The sequence below is a fragment of the Mycteria americana genome, chromosome 1, assembly GCF_035582795.1.
Source record: "Mycteria americana isolate JAX WOST 10 ecotype Jacksonville Zoo and Gardens chromosome 1, USCA_MyAme_1.0, whole genome shotgun sequence".
Taxonomy (NCBI): Eukaryota; Metazoa; Chordata; class Aves; order Ciconiiformes; family Ciconiidae; genus Mycteria; species Mycteria americana.
The window spans coordinates 133598825-133621362 of NC_134365.1; the positions used below are offsets into that span (position 1 = coordinate 133598825).

Sequence of the window (22538 nt, forward strand, 5' to 3'; positions counted from 1 at the left end):
TTCAGCTCTATTAAAAGATTAGTTAGAAGGCAGGTGTGTTTCCTTCCCAGTTATGCGGATTCTTGACCACTTTATTTTCTTTAGTGATAGCAAATTCAGCAGCTAGCACTCTGCATTCAGCACCAAGAAGTAAACAAACATGTCATGATGATAAACTATAATCCAGGTGCCCATGTAGACACATTAGAAGAAGAAAAGTAACTCTGCATACAGGACTGCAGAGTTCAAATTATTACTTAAAATTAATTAACAAAACCAGAAATCACAGATATTAGAAATGTTTTTTCTTACATACACCACTTAAATTAGTTTCACAATTACCATTGAATTCTTCAACTTCCAGATCAGGTGCCACCAGATAGTACTGCTCACATAACATCTTAGCTGTTTCATAAGCATCTACAAAACAACAGCACAGAACACTGGTTTATCAAAATCTAGAGACAACTAGCAACATTCATCCTGTATGTGAAAGACTACAAGCAGAACACTCATTTTAGTAACTAGTTTACAAGAATGAAACTGGTATCCATTCTAATCCCTTTTTCTCTGTGTGCTTATAGACCATCTGTCAAGAAAGGGCAAATTCTATTTAAAGCTCTACGAACAAAAGCAGATTACTAGAGGCAAGCTATTTTTCGTCTTTGTTCAGGGCTTGAAAACCAGAAAGGTATAATCTCAGGCTGACCATAACATCTACTTATTTGTCATGTGCCAATCACAATTTAACACTTGTTCTTTTCATCTCAAATAAAAAAGGATGACATTGCAACCATAAATTCAGTTTTTCCAAACACAATACTGCTTACAATACTTGATTTTCAAGGTCTTTTGAGGGGAAAGCTGGAATCTTTAAGATTCTTCATTCTTTCCTACTGAACCAAAATTAAAACAAAGCCTCCTCATAATCCAAATCAGGCTTTATGTATTGTCAAAATACAGCAAGATAGTTTAAGTCATCTTTTGCTTGAAAGATTTCTTAGTGATTCTAAATATTCATTGGTACCTCATTTGCAAAAATGTTTTAGAAACAAGCAGCAAGTGTTAGCTTAAAGAGAAACCACAAACTCAAATACATTCTAACTACATTGCTTAAGCCACCTTAATGAAAGTGGCTTCCTTGTAGTAAGTGTGGGCTAAGAGCAAGTACCTAAACAGATGGGCCGTTCTGCAGACAGAGAGAAATCTGCTAAGATACCACAACAACTGCATTTGACCTTGCTCTACATATATTTTCTTCCTCCTGTCTAAAGTGACACTACCAAACAAAACAGTCTCTGTCAAGACTCAGAGCTATGAGACAAACACAAAGAAAGTAAAATCACCAGGCTCCCGAAAGGGCTGGTTACCTGTAATTGTTCTCCTTCAAGATGTCTACAGAAATAATCTATAATGTGCCCTGTTATCTGAAAAAAATTATATCAGTTGTTCTAACATCTGCAAGGTTGGACATATCACAAAAGGCTGACACAAATGCTGCTTGAGGTCTAGTAAAATGGAGCTAATCAACACTGGAAATGTTCTTGATCAAGTCCTGGGAACATCTCACAAAATCAGCTATCCAGTAGGAACCTTTTGTGTCAAGATGGTCAGCTCTAAAGAGTTTCTAAAAGGGTCCTGTCATTAACACAATAAAATGTGCCCTAGTAAAAAGATCAAAATCCCATTTAATATCCAAGCTGTACAGAGAACCTCAGGCTGGGATGTGCGTAATTTAGGAAAAAGAGATGCAGGAATACCTACACTTACACGCTATTCTAAGATCATCTCAGAACTTCTGATGGCCTTGGGAGAAATCCTGTGCTTCAGAAAAAAAGGGGCATAAGAAACACAGCCACAATCTTGACTCAGTCATCAAAAGCCAAAGACAGCAATGTAGCCAGTATGACCATAAGGCCATCTACATGGAGAAAGGAATAGGTTAGCACATTTAAAAGAGTTTCCACATCATAGAAATGAAAATTAGATATGGATCCAGGGGGCAGGAGTTGGATTCTTATTGCAGAGAAAAACTTCAAGGCCTCTGAAAAGCAAATCAATAACTGTGTGGGAATAAACCAAAAGCCCTCAATACACAGATGTGGAGCAGACACAGCCACTATGCAAACCTTGAGAGAACAAAGAGGCTCTGAATAAACCCATTTAGCCTCCCTAAATTTAATGTAGAACTCCCATCCATTTTCAAGAAGTAGCCACCCTAATACCCTTGAGATGAACAGGAAGGCACTATCACTTCATGATCCAGTAAAATATCCAGCCCCAAGCAAAACTGCCAGAGTCAGAATGCAGTCTTACATTTTACCTTCTTCTAAAAGCCAACTCTTTGGCAGAGTCCTAAGACTTTTAAAGAGACTGCAAAGTTCAAAGCACTTATGTCGTGGCTGGAGGTAAGGAGCAACAAGACTGAAGGATCTACAGTACATCTGAAATCCCAGTTCCAGGAACAAACCCAGATTTGCCGTTAGCTCAAAAATTTTATTGTAGGACAGTCAGTTAGATACAGAGACCCACCTCAGGCAGTTACAGACACAACACTTGGTGAAGCTGCTTGAAGTAAGAAGTGACTGTTTAAATCATTTCTTCAATGTTTGAAGGGCATACAGAGCTTGTAGCTGCCACATACAGTGCTAAAATCAACATCTTAACTCTGACAAATTGCTCAGAATGTCACCTATGAACTACAACATTTTGGAGCTAGCACAGTATACAGAATGTAAATTAACCCCTCCACCAATTCTACAATGAAATGGCCTCAATCACCTCGACTCTAGACAGGCTCTGTCTTTAAGGACATTTCGTTTCTTTGAAAGACAACACTGGACACTGTTTATGAGGCCCTCATTTTGTTAGTGATTGTTTCTTCAGATGTGGAAGATCTGTTTTAAGCTACTGGCTTGAAAACTGGACTTAGAATCTTCTGACACTATGCACCTCCTCTGTCCAAGGCAGCAACTATGAATTTGAGGATCAAAATACATTCAAACATTGCTATTAGAAGGAATATCTAAACAAACAACATGACTATAACATATACAATGCTGAGGTCAAAGTGGAGTAAGATCAATCAAAACAGAAGAAAGCTGCCGAAAAAAGGCAGCCTTAGAGCCAAAAAGAGCTAGAAGCCAAGAAGCCTTCATAACAGTAAAAAGCATCTACGTTACAAAGGAAGCTATCATGCAGGTCAAAGTCTGACATAAGCAAGGTTTCCCTCCTACTTCACCAAAGGCTGAGAGAAAGTGAGGGGGAGAAACGCTCTTCCCCTCTTGCAGCTGCGCAAACAGCAGCAAAGGATAGAGGGTGGAATTCACTCCTACAGAAAGACCTGTATTTGCAAATAGATACCCCCAGAGTGTGAACCTTCAATAAACAAGTTATTGAAGTAGACAGCATTGCCTCGTGCCTACTCACTAACATTCTGAAAGCATATGAACATTCACAACATTAAGCAAACAGGATTTATTAAGCAAACAGGATATCTAATGCGACTGTGCCAATCATTCAGGTACAACCACCACATACATGTTTTCTGTATAGGAGAGAACAGGCTGTGATATGATCAGATGCACATAGTAATGGGGAGTTTCACTGGAGTATCTGTACACCTGAGGACATTTTACTGAAAGGCCTAACTAAACAAATTGGAAAATTTCACTTACTCTCAACTTTCTTTAGTACCAGCATCAGATAAAAAAGCAGTACCTGAGAACTAGATATTTCTAGATATTTTAGGAAAGAAAACATCTAAAGTTTAACAAGACACTTAGATACTTAATCTGATATTTAAAAGGACAGATTAAAGTTATTAAAAATTCATTTGTTTTCTTAGTTCTGTTAACATACCAAAGGTTTCTCTATTCTCAATAATGAAGACATTAGACAGTCTCAATAAGCCCATGGCTTTATTGTGAGCAAATGCAGAACTTCCATTTTTTTTCTTTTTTATTTTATTAAATTAATTTAAATCACCTTCAGTCTTTTGCATCTCAATAACATATTTATGCATATTCTAAGTTGTTGGGTTTTTTTTAAATCAACAAAAATACTAACTTCATCTTACCTTTAACCACCTCTGCCACATTACAATTAGGATCAATACTTCCAATATGTTTGGGATGAGCAGGATTAATATCTCCACCAAAAAGAAGTGCTAAAAGGAAAAAGAAATGGCAGTAAATTGTCTATTACACTTGAGGCAGCCCAGAAAGTTTAAATCTGATGGTATCTGAAACTTACTGGATAGTGCATCATTTTGTAAAAAGATATTTAGCAAATTGCCAGAATCCTTGTTTAGGAAGATTACTTGCCTCTCTCTTCCTCTTTTTTTTTTTTTTTTTTTTTTTCATTTTTAATAGCTAAGACTAGTTAATACAGAAATAGTGGTATGGGAGGGTTAAGGTGAAACATTTCAAAGTGGACTATCAAAAATCAGATGAAACTAAAATGTAAAATGCTTTGTTCATATCATTATGTCAGAATAGCAGCACTCACAACAATGAAAATGTTATAGTAAAAAGGACTGAGGAACTGTATGACAGCATTAAAAGCCTTTTATGCCCACCTAAGCTGCAATTTCACAGCTGGCACAGAGGTCTCACTCGCTTGACTTTCTCCCTGACTCTCAGCAGTATGCTGCTCCCCACTCCCTCCTTTGCACAAGGGTCTGGCACTCACCAGATCCTTCACTGAGAGTTTAGCTCTCAAAGAAGTAGAAAGGTTTTACACTTTTCTGCAGAAGAAGTGATTTTCTGCTATTTTAGCAAGTTAGTCAGCTCTGATATGAAACAGATGCAGTATAAGGTGAGCAAAATACAAGATCTAAAAGCTCTTCCTATTCCACTCATGGTGAGCTAAGACACTGGCACACTGCACCCTGCAGAACTGCACTGTAAAAAAGTCTGTCGATAATGTATGAAACAAACGCAAACTACATAAAAACCTGTTTCTGCATTCTGCTTTCCAACTGTCTTTTTCATCAGTGCTTCAAGATTAATATTTGCCATCACGGATGGATCACTACCATTATTTAGCATAGAGAAATTGTACAAGGATAATTAAACTTTAAGCATCTATAAGTGGTTTTAAGTTTCAACTAGTTAAATAAGAGTGTCCATAGGAAAAGCCATTTCAGTTCAATGAAATAAGTTTAATATTTTAGAACTAGTGCAAATTATGCTAACACTCAGCCCAATAATTCTATTAGGACAATGTTTGTACTTAATGCTAGAACTCTTCTATGAGAGCCTTTTAACTTAACTTTCTTTTATGTCTGTCATTTGTCTGCCCAGGTACAAGTAAAGAATAAGCTGCACATTTATCTCATTTCGTGTGCTTTGCCACATGGAAGATATCTGTACACACACAGAGCAAGGCATTTGCTAGTCAGGTTACTGGAAAGGTTACTAGAAAGACACACAACTAGTAGTAAAATACCTTACACTACAGTACTCTAGCATCCGTGTTATCTGTAGTATACTACAATTTCTAAGAGCTCATGAAAGCAGAATATTGGGCAGAGAATAAAGCTCTAGAGCTAAAAAGGTACAAGATACACTAAAAAAAGATCACAAGATTGTCCTTAACTTTATACAGATCACTTTCTGCACGGTTGCACATACAGGTTAATAGGAGCTGTGCAAGTAACTCCTTTCACTCTGTAATATGAATATAAAAAAGTAAGTTTATTAGTAACAACAAATGAAATGGAACCTAATGACAAAGAATGACTAATTCTAGCATGTATTCAAAAATAGTGAATAGGAAGTAGAGGGAGACAAGGGATACAATTTAAAACTTAAGGTAGAAATACTCAACCTCTTTAGAAGGCAAGAAAGTCTAGATAACTTCCTGAAAAACCAACAATAAAGGTACATATAGTGCATAAGCTATTCAAAATTTATGGCATCCTTGCATTTCATTATGAAATAAATGTCAGCTCTGCAAACTATGTTGAGAGGTTTGTGAGCAGAAAGATACAGCTACTCTACCACTATCTAAAAATACTTCACGTACCACTATGCAAGCTGTCTCTGCCAACAAGATTAAAGAGTGACAGCCATGCCAACAAAGCCTGACAATTCTAGAAGAAAGGGTACTGGTGTTTTGGATTAATTTCTGATAACTGCAAAGTACCAAATTAACCAGTTGTCAGTATATCTTTTACCATAATTAGCACAGAATATTAAGAATTAGTCATGAGTATAAAAAAAAAAACAAAGCTATGGTTTCAGGTTTACAAGCAATAACTAATGAGTTCTCAAAGATGAAAAAAGCAATTACTTACTGTGTTGGTTAATAAGCATACGGAAAGAGATGCGGTTGGTGTAGAATCTATCTAGAAAATACTGGATATTACTGCTAACAAATGGATCAAAGCCATATTTTTCCTTGTATTCAATCACCCCTTGCGCCATGGTTGGAACCACATCATTGTGTCTGTTCCTGACTTTAATTAAAACATCTAAAAAGCTAGAGGAAACAAAATTAAAAACAGAGTGTTAAAAATATAATTAAACTGAATCTCTCACTTTGTTTTCAACTCCCCACAGCATAACTATTTTATCTGTTTACTATCCCTCTCAGTCAACAAAAAAACTATCAGAGGGAGAAGATAAAAATATAGCAGTAGCTAAACAAATCCATTTAAAGAGAAATATTTGGTCAACCTCTCTCTCACGAGATCTGTGGAATATTTAGGGCCTCAAATTAAGTTATTCCTCCCCAAAACACTCCTTTAAATTTAATCTCTCTGAGATTAATGGAGGATGAAAGAATTTCTTTTCTTGCAATCATATGCACCATGGTAACTCTCATTCTCTGCAGCCAACAGTAGCTGGGAGATTGGAAAGGAAACTCAGGAGAAACAACCTGACCTTCATAATTTCATGAGAAGTTTTACACTTCATACTGTCTTCCCAACACCTCAACCCATGCAGCATAACTTTTGAATGCATTTCCTTCACCTGGCATCTATTCTGGTAAGTTTGAATATCAGGATAGGTAACTATTATCAGTATCACTTCTGTTCAGTTTCCTTTTACACCGCTGGATGGCAGAGCACATACAACGGTGCTCTGACAGGCTCTTCTCCGTGGTAGCTCGGGAAGTTTCAGGATATCGCTTCCATTGCTTTTAACAAGCACCTGTTAACAAACACTTACTTTGAAACAGCTTGGATGATTTTTGTTTCTCGTGCCAAGGCAGCTCAACACCTATGATCTTCAAAGTGCTCATCCTTTTTTTTCCCCATGTGCAAACTCATACATACTTGAAATATTAATTATTAATAGCTTTCTAAAGCCTAGACATGGAAAATCAGTACTACTCAACTCTGCTATATCCTCTAGTATTAAATGAATATTAACACCACAATGATTACATGATCTTGTTTAAAAAAAAAGCGCACACAGTGAAATGCAGCTTTCAAAAGAAGGCACAGCTGGGGGACTCATTCAGCTATGCCTATATCTGCAATTCTACAGATCCTTTTTAAAAAAACATCAACAGCAAAACATTCTCAGTAGATTTATAATGAACACTGAAAAGAAATTTATTATTTTTATCAAAAGTAGAACATACACCAGCTAAGGAAGGAATCATAGAATAGTTTGGGTTGGAAGGGACCTTTAAAGTTCATCTAGTCCAATCCCCCTGCAATGAGCAGGGGAAAGAACATTAAGACCACCAAAAGTAAAAAAGACTACCAATTAGTCACCACATTTAAAGCAGGTGTTTCCTTCCTTTTCATAACCACTTAGCCAACCAAGGCAATCATTTGATAGCACACCATACCATTTCTTAACAAGTGATACACTTTTAAAATTATTTCTCCCACTCTACACTGCCAGCTCCAAAGGCGTGTAGGATTCATTTTTAATAGTTTTTTCATCATCCTCAGTCTAACCACCAGTTTTTGCCTGTGTGTTAACAAACAGTTCAGTAGTCTTTCAACACTATTTTGTTGCATAGAAAAGGAGAAGTTTTAACTGCCTAATTCCCCAGTCTAAATACTATCACAGTACAGAATGACTGTTCTCTTACCTACCAATCTTGCTGACTGGACAGCTTGAAATATTTTAATGCTTAAAAGGTTGTAGACTCTTTTTATGTTTATTAAGTCTTGATTCTGTGTGATCTGTAACCACTGAGATCTGATGTTAGTTTGAGACAAGACTAGTGCCTGGCTGTACTCATGCTGCTTCTCTGTTTCAGAGCAACAAGACACTAGCTAAAAACAGAGCTGAGAAGCAACACATACAATCACATCTGAAAGACAACTGACAACACTCTCTACTAACTGCTATTTGCTGACAGATTTGCTATTTGTTTTTAAATACCTCCACTATCCACAATATACACAACATGATGCCTGCATGTTCCATGAGGGCAAACTGTTCACTGACATCCCACTACCAAAGTGCTTAAATGCACAGAGCATGCTGAAGGGCAAACAAAGGGCCAGGAGGTTTATCTGCTACAGACCAGCAAATCATAGCTGAAGCTTAGTGTGCAAATACACACAATAAAGGAATTCTTCATTATTGCAGTGATAAGACAAACCTGCCACTCCATCTTCAAAGATAACTGAGTTCACTCAAGTGTTTCCATCAAGCAGATGCTTTTAAAGGACTAAACACATGAAGTATATAGGCACATTTCAAAGCAGCAGGGCAGAAATCAAAACACATTTCCTTAATCTCACCACTCATTCCTTACCACCCCCCCACCCCACACACCCCTGAAAGACACAAAGCTTTTACTGTACTCCAACTGTGGGAGACCATATCAAGGAATTTTTAAAATGCTCATGGGATTAGCTGGGGAGGGAATACTCCAAAATAGCTCTGAAAATTTGATTTAGCAATGACTGTTTTTTCAAAATTCAGTGTATCGTGTTTTCAAAACCACAATGAATAAATAATGCCGTTGGTTTGACAGATGAGAAATTATTAATATGAAGCTATTTTAGACAAGTGAGCTTCAGTGGCTTCTGTATTAACAAAAGAATATTTAAGGCATTACCATTGCTGTTAAATAAATTAAGCCTACAGACTTCTGCAAAGACAAATAATGAATGTCACAATACAAGTTATTATTTAACTCCCTAATGACTGTATATATTATTCTGTTTTGATCTATCATCACAGTGCAAGAAAAGAAGTCGTGAGTCAATATAAAGACAAAGGGAATTTTTGCTATGTCTCTTTTATGGATAGTATTATCTGAGAGATTAAAGACATGAGTAGACTGAAAAAAATCCTTTTAAATGGAACGGACATGCAATGGGGTATTTTTGATTGCCTGCTCTTTTTTAAAGAAGTGCTAGCTGGTAGCTGAGAATCACCAGAAAGACAGGTACAAGTTCACACTCTGAAAGATTTCTCTACTAGAAAGTGTAGCTACTTTCGAAGTGCAAAACTAACTGAAGTGGCACTTCACATTACTTGAAAGTAACAAAATGGCACCTTCTTAATCAACTCTACTCCAATATTTACTTAGTTCAAATTACTAACAATCACTATTTTAATCTTAGTGCTGCAGAAAGGAGAGTTACTTCTTGTTTACTAAGTTTCTTGTGTGTATGTTATCTCTAGACATACTGGCAGCTTACTACTTCAGTTGCTCTCAGTTGCAGGACACTCCCCCACACACCCTCCCACAGAAGTGCCACAAAGAGAAAAATCAGCAAGAAACTCACTGGTATAGGGGGTGGAGTAAGTATTCTTTGAAAGTACATGTGAACAGCACATTTTACAAACCCTTCAATTTTTGAAAAACAATTTCTGTCTCTGTGTGTTTATCCGGATGCATATTGACACCATGGGAAATTTCCAACACTTCTGCAAGCTTACACCCTCTACCAAGCGTGGACACCTTGATGCTCCTGCAATCACACTGTTTGACAGAACTGTGGAAAGACTTTCACCTGATCGCTCTGCAGCTTGAGGAAAGATTTGTGTTATCAAAAATGCAAAAGTAACTTGACCTTTTGGCATATGCCCATACTACTGACAGTGACAGTAATGTGGTGACATTGTAGTAAGTCTTCATAAGGTCTGCTAACCAACATAATGTAATAAACTGAAGCACCTCTGAACCTCTTCATCACAGAAATGCTGAGACAAAAAATCCCTTTAAAGGATTTTGTCCAACATTCATAAAAAGGTAACACTCATGAACGTACATCTGCCCTCAAATTCATACACTAAGAGCAGAGGTAAGCTGGGCCACTCTGAAAAACATCAGCTTTAGTTTAGTGTGTGCACTTACTCCTAACCGTTCACCCTCTATATTGCGTTGGCACTGCTGTCTGTCTCTGTAGGCCACACGGTGTAGCAGGTTAGGGACCATAGGGCTGAAAGTGGGCTATTTTTCTACTAGATCCATTTCCCAATTCACTTCACTGCATGGCTTCATAGACAGCTGTGCCAGTACATGGATAACATCTATAATCCTGTAACACTGATACAAACAATGGTTGCCTCAGAAAGAGAGCCCAAATTCTGAGAATACCAGAGCAGGCTCCCCAGACAAGCAGAGATATAACAGAAATAATCAGGGTACAGTTTTATGTTCAACTGATCAAGTCATTCCACCATTTTAGAAAGCATTAATTGAAGAACTACTGCCAACATTGATACAGCACATCTGTGGATAACGAACCGCTTTAAAAGATTGTTTTAGCTCCCCTTCTCTCCTGTGCTACTGTTACCTTGATTAGCCATAACAGAAACCGAAGTCCGCCTCAGCTGACAAAAAGACCACCAAGGCACTCATTCAATTTCCAAAAAATCAACTGCTCTGTAAGTCTTCATGTTTTTTGAGTGCTTGAGGTGGATGCCACATTCAGCTCCAACCAAAAGCTGCTGGGGTGGTACTGGGGCAGAAGTACTTCCATCCAGGCAAGTCTGACATTTTGTGATATAATTAAGCTAAAGGAAGAAGAGATGGGGGCCATCATAAAATGTGTAAGCCATCTGATACCACACAGGGCACTAATAAGGATGGGCATGACGATGACCAGAGGATGCAAGATTGGGTCTTCTGTAATATGAAGTATATAATATGTAATATTAATATGTAATATGCATGCTTCTACAGTGTGCTCAATGCAGGAACAAGACAGCTGAGAGGAACCAAGAGAGAAAGCATGCTCCAACCCCTCTTCATATGCTACAATATGCAAGGTACTCAGAGATACACCGCAGATACTGCTAGGACAAGAAAGGCTCTGGTTCAAAGGACCAGCCATACCTCATAGAGTGATCTTCCACATGTCCTTCTCTAAGCAGCAAACCAATCTGGCTGAAGAAAAGTACTATTCCTATTCATGCATCCCTAAAGACACTACCCACTAAGTCCCAGATAATGGCTCAAATTCTGTGTTAAATGATAGATGCAATTACAGAAGAATAGAAAGTGTAATGTAAACATAAATGAACTCAGATATGTGTTTTTTTCCACTGAAAAGTAGTTCATTAACTACTAGAGTTCCCAATATTTCTCCTCTGACCATAAGGCACAAAAGCAGGATAGGGCCAGACAGCAGCAACATGGAATACTGGTACAGGAGTTGAGAAATTTATTAGATTTATCTGTGGATTATTATAAATATGGACATAGTTAAGAGTATTTTTGAAAGACACAGTTTGCAAAGAGTATTAAAATAATAGCTAATTACAGCTCAATATCCAGTTAAATGGCATAGCCTTCAGAAAGTTAGGAATAGATGACATGCAAAGAGCAGGAAAGTAAATCTGACTTCCTAATCTTAGGTAGCCTATCCAATACTGTCAAGAAGAATAAATTTGCTCTTTAATCAGATAACGCGTCTTTTGTCTCTTTTCACAAGCCAAACTCATTATAAAAGATGACTCTTACTGTCAAAGTCCCTAGCTGGACCTCACCTCAGTAGGTAGCAAAAAATTCCCAACATCCTTATATGTACTTAATTACATATAATACAATAATTGTTAAAATTTTTGAAATCTTGCAAAGTTATACTGAATGAATAAATATTTGGTTCATCATCAAATATTTGGTATATCATACTAATATAGAGCATCTCAAACAATATTTCCAATGGCCATGAAACAGTGTCAAGAATGCGAGTTATCCATATAGCAGAATCAGATAATTCACTTGATAATTATGAACAGACTCTAAAAACAGATCTCCATGAAAACCGTTCATCAACCTTTTTAAAAATACATATATTGTGATCTACCTTGAACCTCTGAGGTCCATAAAAAGCTGAAATTCACTTACCTAAATAGAGAACATCTAAGATGGTACCAGAAGCTACATGACCACCTTGCCTCCACCTGCATATCCAGGACATTATAGGCTTAATAGGACCTGTGTTACACTTGCCAGGCTCACTGAGATATCTAGGACAGCTTATGCCATCTCAAAAGGCAACAGACACCTAAGTTTCAGTAACTTAATCCCACTCAAAATGTTCTTCTAAGTGAAGCAGTAGGAAAACTTACTGCTAGTCACAAACAGAAATTCTTGTCCCATCAGCAAACAGGCTGTAAATACAGAATCACAAAATGTAACAGCTAGAGGTAGTCGAAAAGTTCATCTACTTTATCCATTACAGAATAAGCATGCCTAGAACATCACTGAAAGCTATCTAATCTATTCTTAAAAGCTTTTAAAATGAGATGCTCTACAGCCTTCTGAAATGGTCTTTTTCAGTCCGTTCTCACTAATATTAGGATTTGTACTTTTTGCCCTGTGTACAACCTCAACTTTAATAAAAATCAGCCATTACTTAATTCTCCACTTCTTCGCTTAGAGCAACCAATCATCCTTTATTACAGTGACCTTTTTTTTTTTGGCACACTCAGACTTCCAGTGTCTCGCACTTCAATCTCTTTTTTGCCAGTCTAAACAAATGCCTTCAACATTATTCAGAGGTGGAACTATCCAAGTTTCTATTTCTTGTTCCTTTCACATCAATACTGTCCACATGTGTTTTAATTTCTTAATAGGTAGTAGCCAGAACTGAAGACAGTATTCCAGTTTAGGACTTGCACTGAGAAAATAGTTACTTTCCCCTTGTTCAATAGCACTACAATTCACTCAGTCAGTCTATAATCCTTACAGCTCCTTTTACAGTTCTGCCACAGAGGGAATTTGGTACTCATGCACTTGAGTTTCTCCTGCATGTATTGCTTGATACTTAAAAAATAAAGTGTAAAGATCTCAGATATCATGCCCGCAACCAAAAGAGCATAACATCTAAAATGCATTACCTAATAAAACCCTTACTTAACCTAATATAACATAATAGTTAATTTACCTGAAACTAACTGAAGACAAAACACCATTTTTGCACAGCACAGGCCACATCTTGCACAAACAAAGCATTTGTTGGACTGCAAGATGTTTTATGAAACACTTCCTATAAAGCACTGCTGGATGAGGCAAGATTTCCAGAGCCTTAAAAGAAATTGAAGTTTAAAAGACAAGCTACCCTAAGAAATCTAATCAATGGAACAAAAAACCCGCAAGAAGTAATTTCCTGAAACAAAGTTGACTGCTATAGGGTACAGGGTAACCACAGACCTTAGTGTTGGGGGAGGGGAACTTGTGTTGTTTTTTTGTTTTTAAGTCTCTGATGCATATGTTGCACCTGGTGTTCTCACATCTGGGGGTTTTCTTCTGTTTTACGCATACAAATTTCAAGGAAACATTCTAATGACAATTTTATTATGAATTTTATTGCTAAAGAAAATTGGCTAAGCTTTCCTTTCTTCTCAAAATGTAAGTAATATTATTCAATGAGGTAGGTGAACACCAATAACTGAAGTCCATTAAAAAGCTTTTAGACAAAAACAATGACTGACACATGGAATGTTTTCAAACTGAAAAAATTCAAAGCATTGTGTTAATATACATTACATACAACAGAGTACTAAGCTCAATGTATACTAAAATGACATTCTAGTCATAAGAATTTGATATGCAAGTATATTCTCACATGCATGTTGTCTTCTCAATACAGCCTTGGAGGAAGCATTTCATGCCATTTCTTAAACTATCAGACTATGTAAATGCAAAATATATTGTTCAAAAGCACTTAGATTCCTATATTCTGCTCCAAATTACAATTTTGGCCTTTGCTGCACAGATTCTACCTTACAAATAACATCACTGTTATTCTATAGTACAAAAACACTTATTTTTTGAGACAGATTATTTTAAAATGAACCGTCGCAAGAAAACAAATTACTCACTCATCCAGAACATGAGGATCCTCAGGACTTTTATTTTCATATTCTAAAAGCTCAAGGAAACTCTGCATGTACCTGAAATAAGCAAAAATTATAAAGAAGGAGTTAAAATACTTAAACCTACATTACTTTCAAATTTTTTTAATCTTAAGACTACAATCTCAACTGAAACAACAGAAGCATAGTACACAGTTCTCTGCAAAGGTTAAAATGAAGTGGGATGCTGCAACAAAGGGAAAGAAAGCCACTACAATATATTATATTGAGTTTAAAAGTACTATTTATGACCCTACAGTCCACGATTCAGGAAAACTGCTATATAAATCAAGCTGAAGTTAACAGGAGCAAACCCTCTCTTCAGGTCTGTAATTTCGGGTAACTTAGTTCGTCCCTGGATCTTGATTTCCTGGCCATCCACTTTGTACAAATGTTAGTTTGGCCCCAAGTTCCTCAGAGAGCGATCCAACCTTCCTTCCAAAATAAAGCTCCAGGGAACACTCCCCAAAAGCTGTGCTAAGAAGGGTTCACCAAGCTGGTCCTACCACAGTACTCCAGAAGAGTACGCCTCTTCACACACTGCCGCATCTCCTCACATTGTACCTCAGGCCACGTGACACAACCCTCAGTTTCGTAAAAACACCACTCGTACGCAACGCAGCTCTCTAGTTCAGACATTCGGCACATGTGAGATATTAACTGAGGCTCAGAGCCACAGAGGTGCCACACAGGACCCAAAGAAGATTTAAGGCAAAGTACCACGCAACATGAACATGGCCAGGGTGCTCTGTAGGAAACTAGCCCAATACCAGTGTAAATGCCACCACTTCACACCACTGGGCCTGAGGACCAGGTATCACCCCTGAAGCAGGTGCATTTAGCCGCACAGATGTAGCTTTGAAGATTACAGAATTGGGACCTATTTAATGAAGTAAATCAGGTAAGGTATCAATCACACACATAAAAGGCAGGGTTTCAGCGTCACCAGAAGGAGCTGTCATTCTTCTCCCTTTTGCCCTCCCTTCGCTCCTGGTTAAGCGCTGCCACCTACACTATGGTAATATCAATGCTAATCAGATGTGCGTGTCAACAGCTGTAACTCCCTGCAATGCCAAAACAGCCAGCCAGATAGGTTTGTTTGTGTTTTTTTAATCATTCTTGCACACAAAATGACTCATAGAAAGGTCTAACCGGCTAAAGCTAGCACAAGAGAGAAAAGATAACCATAAGATTAAAGAAAAAGCAAAGGAGGTGACCAAGCGTTTCTGCTTTCAGTGGCAGCAACCCATTAGATCAGCTCAACAGAATGGTCTATGCACAAGCTCAGTGCCTGTGAGACTGACCCCAGTCACTGAAGCTTGGACAACTTCACATTACAACAAAACATAGAACTGCTACCAAAGGAGGTTAAGATCAGCTTAAGCAGGCTATGAAACTTCACCCTACATCTTCAAGCCACAGCAAGGCTTAAGACAGCACTGCTGTCTACACGACTCCCTCCAGAACCACATGCTGCTGCTCCACCCCACATTTCAGTCACAGCCATCACAGGTCACTGCGACATTTCTCCAGGGAGACTGACATTTTCAACACGGTCAGCACAGTAACACTAGCTCCCATCCCTCTATGTGTTTTTGCCCTCCTGCAACCATCAAATGACTACAGAAATCCCCCAAATGTTTGTCAGTTACAGGTTTGGAAAGTCACTCATGCCTCTAGTACTGCTTATTTTAAAACATGTTCTTTTACACTGCTAAGAGGTAGTACCAGTTTAGAACACCACACTCCCAGGAAGTCAAGAAATTGCCTTCAGGGAACTGGCAGTAACTTAAGGAGCCATAGCCCACTATCCACTGAAGATGAGTTCCTGAAAAGTGCAACACTGAGCAGTTAGAAAGACACTGAAGCAGTTCTAACTATGCAGGGACAGCATACATGATGTGGAGGATAGAGAGACAGGGGAAGAATCATCAGTACCATCAGCTGGAGGAGGGACTGAGTTTCTGAAAGAGTGAATGAGAACTAATCTCCTTTGAGAGTGTGTCCTTGCACACACTTGCCTTTTATTAATTCTCACTGGAAAAAGTTGCTTTACTCTCTGAACTCAGCTGCTTCACCTGCAAGACTTAACATGTAACAAATTACCATCACCCTCACTCCTTCATTTCAAAGAGGTACGTGTTCTTCAACATCATCTGCCTCATATGAATCAAGGTCAATCAAGTTAATCATGGGTACAGGATGGGAAAAAAGGTACCATTATTACAGTGAGCAAAACACAGTAATAAACAATCAGCAAAGGAACTCCAAAATGAAAGATGGGAAAGTGGTGGACAAGGCACTGAGGCAATTCAGGGCATCATCAGTTTGGCTCTATGGAGGCAGTAAGATGAGCTTTTGACTTCTCGCCAAACCAGACAATGTCATACAGAAGCAATACTTAAGACCCATTCCTGCGCCCAATTTTGCTCTGCCTCTAGTGAATACATGACACTCCAGAACCAGTCTTTGCTACCTCCTTCACCATTTCCTTGATGGGTGTTGAGAACATATCTAAGTCATTCAATCCATAATTGTCTCAAAGAGGAAACTGACTTCCTGGACTTTTTCTGTGAATAGAGAAAAGGGTATAATTCATGTGGTGCCCTTTCCTTGCAAATACATTTAGGAATTTAAAAAAACCATGTAACTTGACCTAAGATCACCAGCATTGTCAGACTGAACTAGTTCACTCATGCTGTGGGTTGTAATATAACAAGAAAGCTAAGATCTTCCTTTGTAATTAAATAAATATTTGCTGTCTTAAATTTCTTTGTGTGGTAAAAGGAAATTAGGCAAAATATTTATTTGATTCTACAGAGAAAAGCAATCTACCCAAAAAATACTCGCTTGATTTCTGTGAAGGTGTCTTACTCTGTTCCTCAAATAAAAGTTGATCTCTTGCTGCTCAATGACTGTGTCTACATTAGCATTTTTATTCCCAAATCTAAACCTGTAGTATGGTTTTTGAAATAAATCCCCCAATAATCTTCACTTAATCCACCCTGCTTATATTTGCAAAGTGGTTTTGTCACTTCTCGGAATATCACGTTCTTCTCAGAAGAAACTAAACTGGAAGCTGCTGTAGATGTGCATCAAATGCGTGAAACCCAAGGCAGCCATCATGACCTGAACCAGCGAGTCAGCCAAAATGCTATTTCTCCAGCACAGGCACAATACATGCCAGGAGGCAGACTATGGACTGTCACAAGTACCCTCCACACCGTAAAGTGTTTCTCATATTACATAAAAGACCAAATGCTGTAGGTGTCAGCAAGTTTGCCAACAAACACCCCTCTACTCTTTATGCTCCCCTCTCCCATCCTTTCAAACCTTCCTCCTGGTTTAAAATCCTTTCCCTTCCTACTTTAATTTCTGTTGCCATCCTCCCTGTTTTGTGGAGGCCTTTATTTTTTTTTCCTTGCCCTCTCTGTTTTTCCCCACACACCCAGTCCACTCTTCTACACCCATTTTCATAAAGGTAACAATAGCCCTTTCTGCCTCCCAGAACACCCAGGGCTGCAAGCCAGATTTCCAAGGAAATTCAGAATCACAGAATCGTTTAGATTGGAAGAGATCTCCTGAAATCACCTAGTCCAACCTCCCTGCTCAAGCAGGGTCAGCTAGAGCAGGCTGTCCAGGACCATGTCCAGTTGGGTTTTGAATATCTCCACAGATGGAGACTCCACAGCCTCTCTGGGCAACCTTCTTGTGGTGTTTGATCACCCTTCACTGTAAAAAAGTTTCTTCTTTGAGATGGAATTTCATGTGCTTTAATTTGTATTCACTGCCTCTTGTCCTGTCACTGAGCACTACTAAAAAAAGTCTGGCTCCCTCATCTTCATTCTCTCCCATTAGGTATTTATACACACTGATAATATCTGCCCCCCCACCCACCCAAGCCTTCTCTTCTTCAGGTTGAACAGTCTAGATGGCTTGCTGAATATCTCTAAGGAGATATTCAGCTCTCTCAGCTTCTTCCTGTATGAAAGATGCTCCAATAAATCTGTGCCATGAAAGAAATGACAGCTTCTCTCGTGGCAAACTAAGTCAGAGGAGGTTATTAGGAAGCTGCTCACACCCATCTGTCATCATATAATATTATGAAAGTCCTGTTTCTGAAGATCCAGGACAACCACCACACTTGAGAAGCAACACAGCAGGTGCTTTTTACTACAGACCTCCTACCAGAAATCTCAAACATCAGCAATCCTGTGCTGATGCTGAGGATAAAACAGCAATGAGTGTTGCTGGTACTGAAAGCAGGTGATACCCGATTTTTGTGCTGTGTGGATTTGACTGGTTGCCTAGCACTACTGGTATGCTGTATTGAGATTTGTACTCTCTGTTAGCTTATTGGGACATTGGTCCTAAGACTTCAGCCCCCGGAATAATCAAACATCAGTACTCCTATGTTGAAGGACCAGCACTTTTACTAGAGTATCAGGCAGGGGCAAGCCAAGTGTTTCTCTCATCTAATGCAGGAAGTAATTGTGCAGGAAACAGTCTCAGTCAGAAAAAGACTAAAGCCGGTCTCAACCAGAAAAAAGCTGCCAAACATGGTCACCAGTCTTCAGCACAACCAGAAGGCAGAACAGCTTCTGAGGTCATTATGCTGCAGGCTCAACATAGCACCAGTGAGGAACTGAGAGTTTCTGAAACAAAGAAAAATTACACAAGCTAAATGCTCTAAGGAAGTCTATACAAATGTGCTAAAGTAATTTCTCTTTAATATCTGTGGTGATGGAGAAACTACGGCAACAGGCAATGCTCTTCCTTTAGATAGAGTCATCAACAATATTTAGATGTCTCTTTCTGATTCTAAAGTAAATTGATTTTACTTTAGAAGTCAAGTTCATTAGCACAAGTACTGTATCCTGTATCCAGCAAGTTAGAGGGACCAGCTCAGAGAAAAGGTTATTAACTTCAAATCTAAGTTACTCAAATTTCTTCCATCACTTTTACTGTTTCTTCCAATCCCTTGACTAAATGAACCTAGAAAAAAGTAACCTTACATCAAACAATCTAAGCCACTATCCAATGCCTACCACTATACATCACCCAACCTGTGATGTTGTAATACCCTGTATATTATCCCAAGTCTCTAAATAAAAACTCAGAGCTGCAAATGCTGTACGTCTTTCTTTTATCCAGTTGTGATTTCCAGTTTTTACATGAAATTCATCCCCCTGCTCCCTCCCAAACAGCTCAAAGTTAAAGAAATTAAGAAAAAACTTGTTTAAAAGGAAATTTATAACTCTGGTTAGCTGTAATAAATAATTCACAACATTGTAATGTTGGTGGTGGTGAAGACAATCAGCTTAATGGTGAGCAGTCAGCAATGCAGTTCACTCCTGTAATAGCTAGTGTGTGTAGAAGAGGTCATTCCCCTTTCATACAATTCATCTATTTCCTTGAATTTTCTTTTGATTTGAACTGGGGGTGCAGATATGGATAAATGAAGGTGGTAACTGCAGGATTTATCAAGCACTGAAAAGCAAGACCTTGTGACATTTTAAACACACTTCACACACAATTACCAGCCAGCTAGAATAAAGAAGAAAAGTACCAGAATAATGGATGACTTGCTATATTATTAGTAAATGAATACAACTATACAGGACACAAATCTACAAAAGAAACCCCAGCATAGACAAAAAAAGAGAATGTCAGTTATATTCTGCTATCTTCAGTGAGTCATCAAAAGTAGAAATCAAAGCCCATGCTCTTCAAATCTGTTGTCTTTGTGGTGTTTAATTTTTTATCACAATATACTACAATTCATTGGGCAAGCTTTTTGGTTTCAAGCACCCTTTAGCCTTGTTCTTTTGTTAATTACTGCCAGGTAGATTGAGTTCTTGTTAGTCTGCCAAATGTAATAATTCTAGAATGGCACCCTTCATACATAAAATCACTGTAAATGCCCATAATGTCAACTCCAGATTTTCTTTTTAAAAAAAAAAATAAAACATGCAAGATACCTTTGCTTTTTCCCTCTGTGGATTTCACTAAGATTTTCCTTTACAATCTCTCTAACACCAAAGCACTGAAAAGATAAAATGTATCTCCATGGTAACACAACCTTGTTAGCATATTCTGAATGTAAAAAATAGAGGAAAAACAATTATTAATCCCCAAACTGTACTGATTTCTCTAATGGGTCTTTCCAAGTAGATAAATGGATATTTATAGCCTTTTCCAGGGAAAAGTACTAAAGAAAAGTAGAGAAATTTGGCCAAGGTTAATTAAAATGTGAATTTTAGATATGAGCAAGTAGCATATTGTGCAAACCTCACACTCCCCTTAGATATTTTACAAGCTCTGACCTTATCCATTATAAGGTTTTATTGCAACTATTTTCCCTCATCACATTACATTAGCAATGATATACTTTATTACGCAATTCTGCCACATGTTCAATATCCTACCCGCAGTACACTTTAGCTAGAGAGTGCCCTCTCAAAGCTGGCCTAAAAAAGGCCCACTTCTTTGGAACTAGGAAGTTGCCCATTAATTTTGAAAAACTGAAAATAAGTTGCTGATCCCTAGTACGCTGTTTTTTGCTCTGTCTGTTATTTGGAATCACCGCAGTTCACAGCCAGAACATATTAACTGTGTTATTATTTTGATTCACTTTATTCCTTCCCTTGCTACTCCATGCAAAACATACACATAAACTAAGTTATAACTCAAACTGGGACAGAGCTGATGTTTTACCTTTGCACAGACTGAAGTGCAAAACTTTTTTTTTTGTTTGTTCATAGTTCACTCTGTGAGTAATGCCAGCTTTATTCAGAAAAACGTGGCTGAGTAGCACAAAGGAAGGACAGCTGTCTTGCCTATCCTCATTGCTGCACACATCAGGCTAAGGAACCCAGAAAGGAAGGAGAAAAAAAAAATGCACCTTTCCTGAGAGCAATCAAGCAATCAGTTGCAAAATCTGTTAGGCAGCGCAATGCAGTCAAGGAGCATGGTACAGGAAGCAAAGTGCCTACAGCATGAGCATGAAGATGGATTAGAGAACCAAGAGGAGAACAGGGCTTGCCTGTCTCAGCATATTCTCTAGCATATTCTCAGAAGTGACAAGATGAGCTTGCTTCCCAAGGGACCTATAAGGGACTAGGAAATTCGTGCAATCCAGAATTTCACTGCCTGGCTGGACAGAGGATTGATGGGAAAGGATCCATGCTGTACAATAGGCAGGGTTAATTTGTTTTCTTACTCCACCAAACCTAAGTTCCATCTATTTACAGAGCCACCTTACTCTAATTTAAAAGTTTAATAAAACCTACTTTAAAGATTAGGAGCTTTTTGTATTTTTTGGCATGCTGACATTAAGGAATAGACTGGGAACTTAAATTTTAAAGCTCCAGCTAATTTGGAGTCTCACCAAAACCACATGAAACCATAGGCTTCTACTGCAAAGTGGTAGCGTAAATAAATCATAAATATGCTGGTGACTACATAAATTACTGAAAATTAGCAAATAAACAGATTAAGGTGAATAATGCATTAAATTATGTCTTTGCTCACTTGTGGCAAATGTACATCAGATTTTATTGTTTGCATATTAATAAATTGTCAAGCTTCCTCAACCTATGGCATAGTAGAAATAGAGGGTGATGAAATCTGATCTGAAAAAAGTTCTTCTTTGAAGTATCAAACAAGTGCATTAAGAAGAGGTCTCTTCATTTTACAAGTTCACAAAACAGCTGAACAGCTAAATTTCTATTTATTTCTTCAGGACTCTCTCTCTCTCTCTCTAGATATGTCTAAATTTTAGGTTAAGAAATTAAAAATGTTTCAAAACTTGCTATCAGCATAGCTGCATACTACTCAAGGTCATTCACAATGAAGTTAATAAAACTGTTTTGTTTTGGTCTTTTTTAGAAGCTAACAGATACAGTAAATTTTGCCCAATGTTCATCACCAGTATATCACTGGGACTTATAATCTACACGTAAATGTTTAAAAAAAGCAATTAAAAACCTCTAAACAGAAAAATAAGGAATAAGCTCTTTAAAGTCCATACCTATAATCAGGGAAACAACATGCTACAGTTACTTTTGTTACTTCTGACATAAGATCACAAAAATATTCTTATATAATCTCAGTGAAGATATTCCTTTCCAGAAAAACTGTTAGTTAACTAAGGATCAAAATCAGAAGAACGCTACAGCAAACATTTTGATTTCAAACTTCCATCTCTGGGTTGGATGTCCACTTGAGCTTCTTCATCACATTGAAGTCTGATATTTTGGC

At 37.9% G+C, this 22538-nt stretch overlaps 1 protein-coding gene across 1 annotated transcript in view; it reads right to left on the bottom strand.

Moving 5' to 3' along the window:
- The window catches only part of PDK3 (pyruvate dehydrogenase kinase 3), a 53514-nt gene that overhangs the window by 11416 nt on the left and 19560 nt on the right, over window positions 1–22538 (bottom strand). Inside the window, exons 3-6 of the mRNA XM_075520938.1 lie at window positions 14244–14315; window positions 6281–6465; window positions 4058–4147; window positions 322–399 (exon numbers count right to left, since the gene is read on the bottom strand). Coding sequence (XP_075377053.1) covers window positions 322–399; window positions 4058–4147; window positions 6281–6465; window positions 14244–14315 — 425 coding nt within the window. The remainder of the gene's footprint in view (window positions 1–321; window positions 400–4057; window positions 4148–6280; window positions 6466–14243; window positions 14316–22538) is intronic.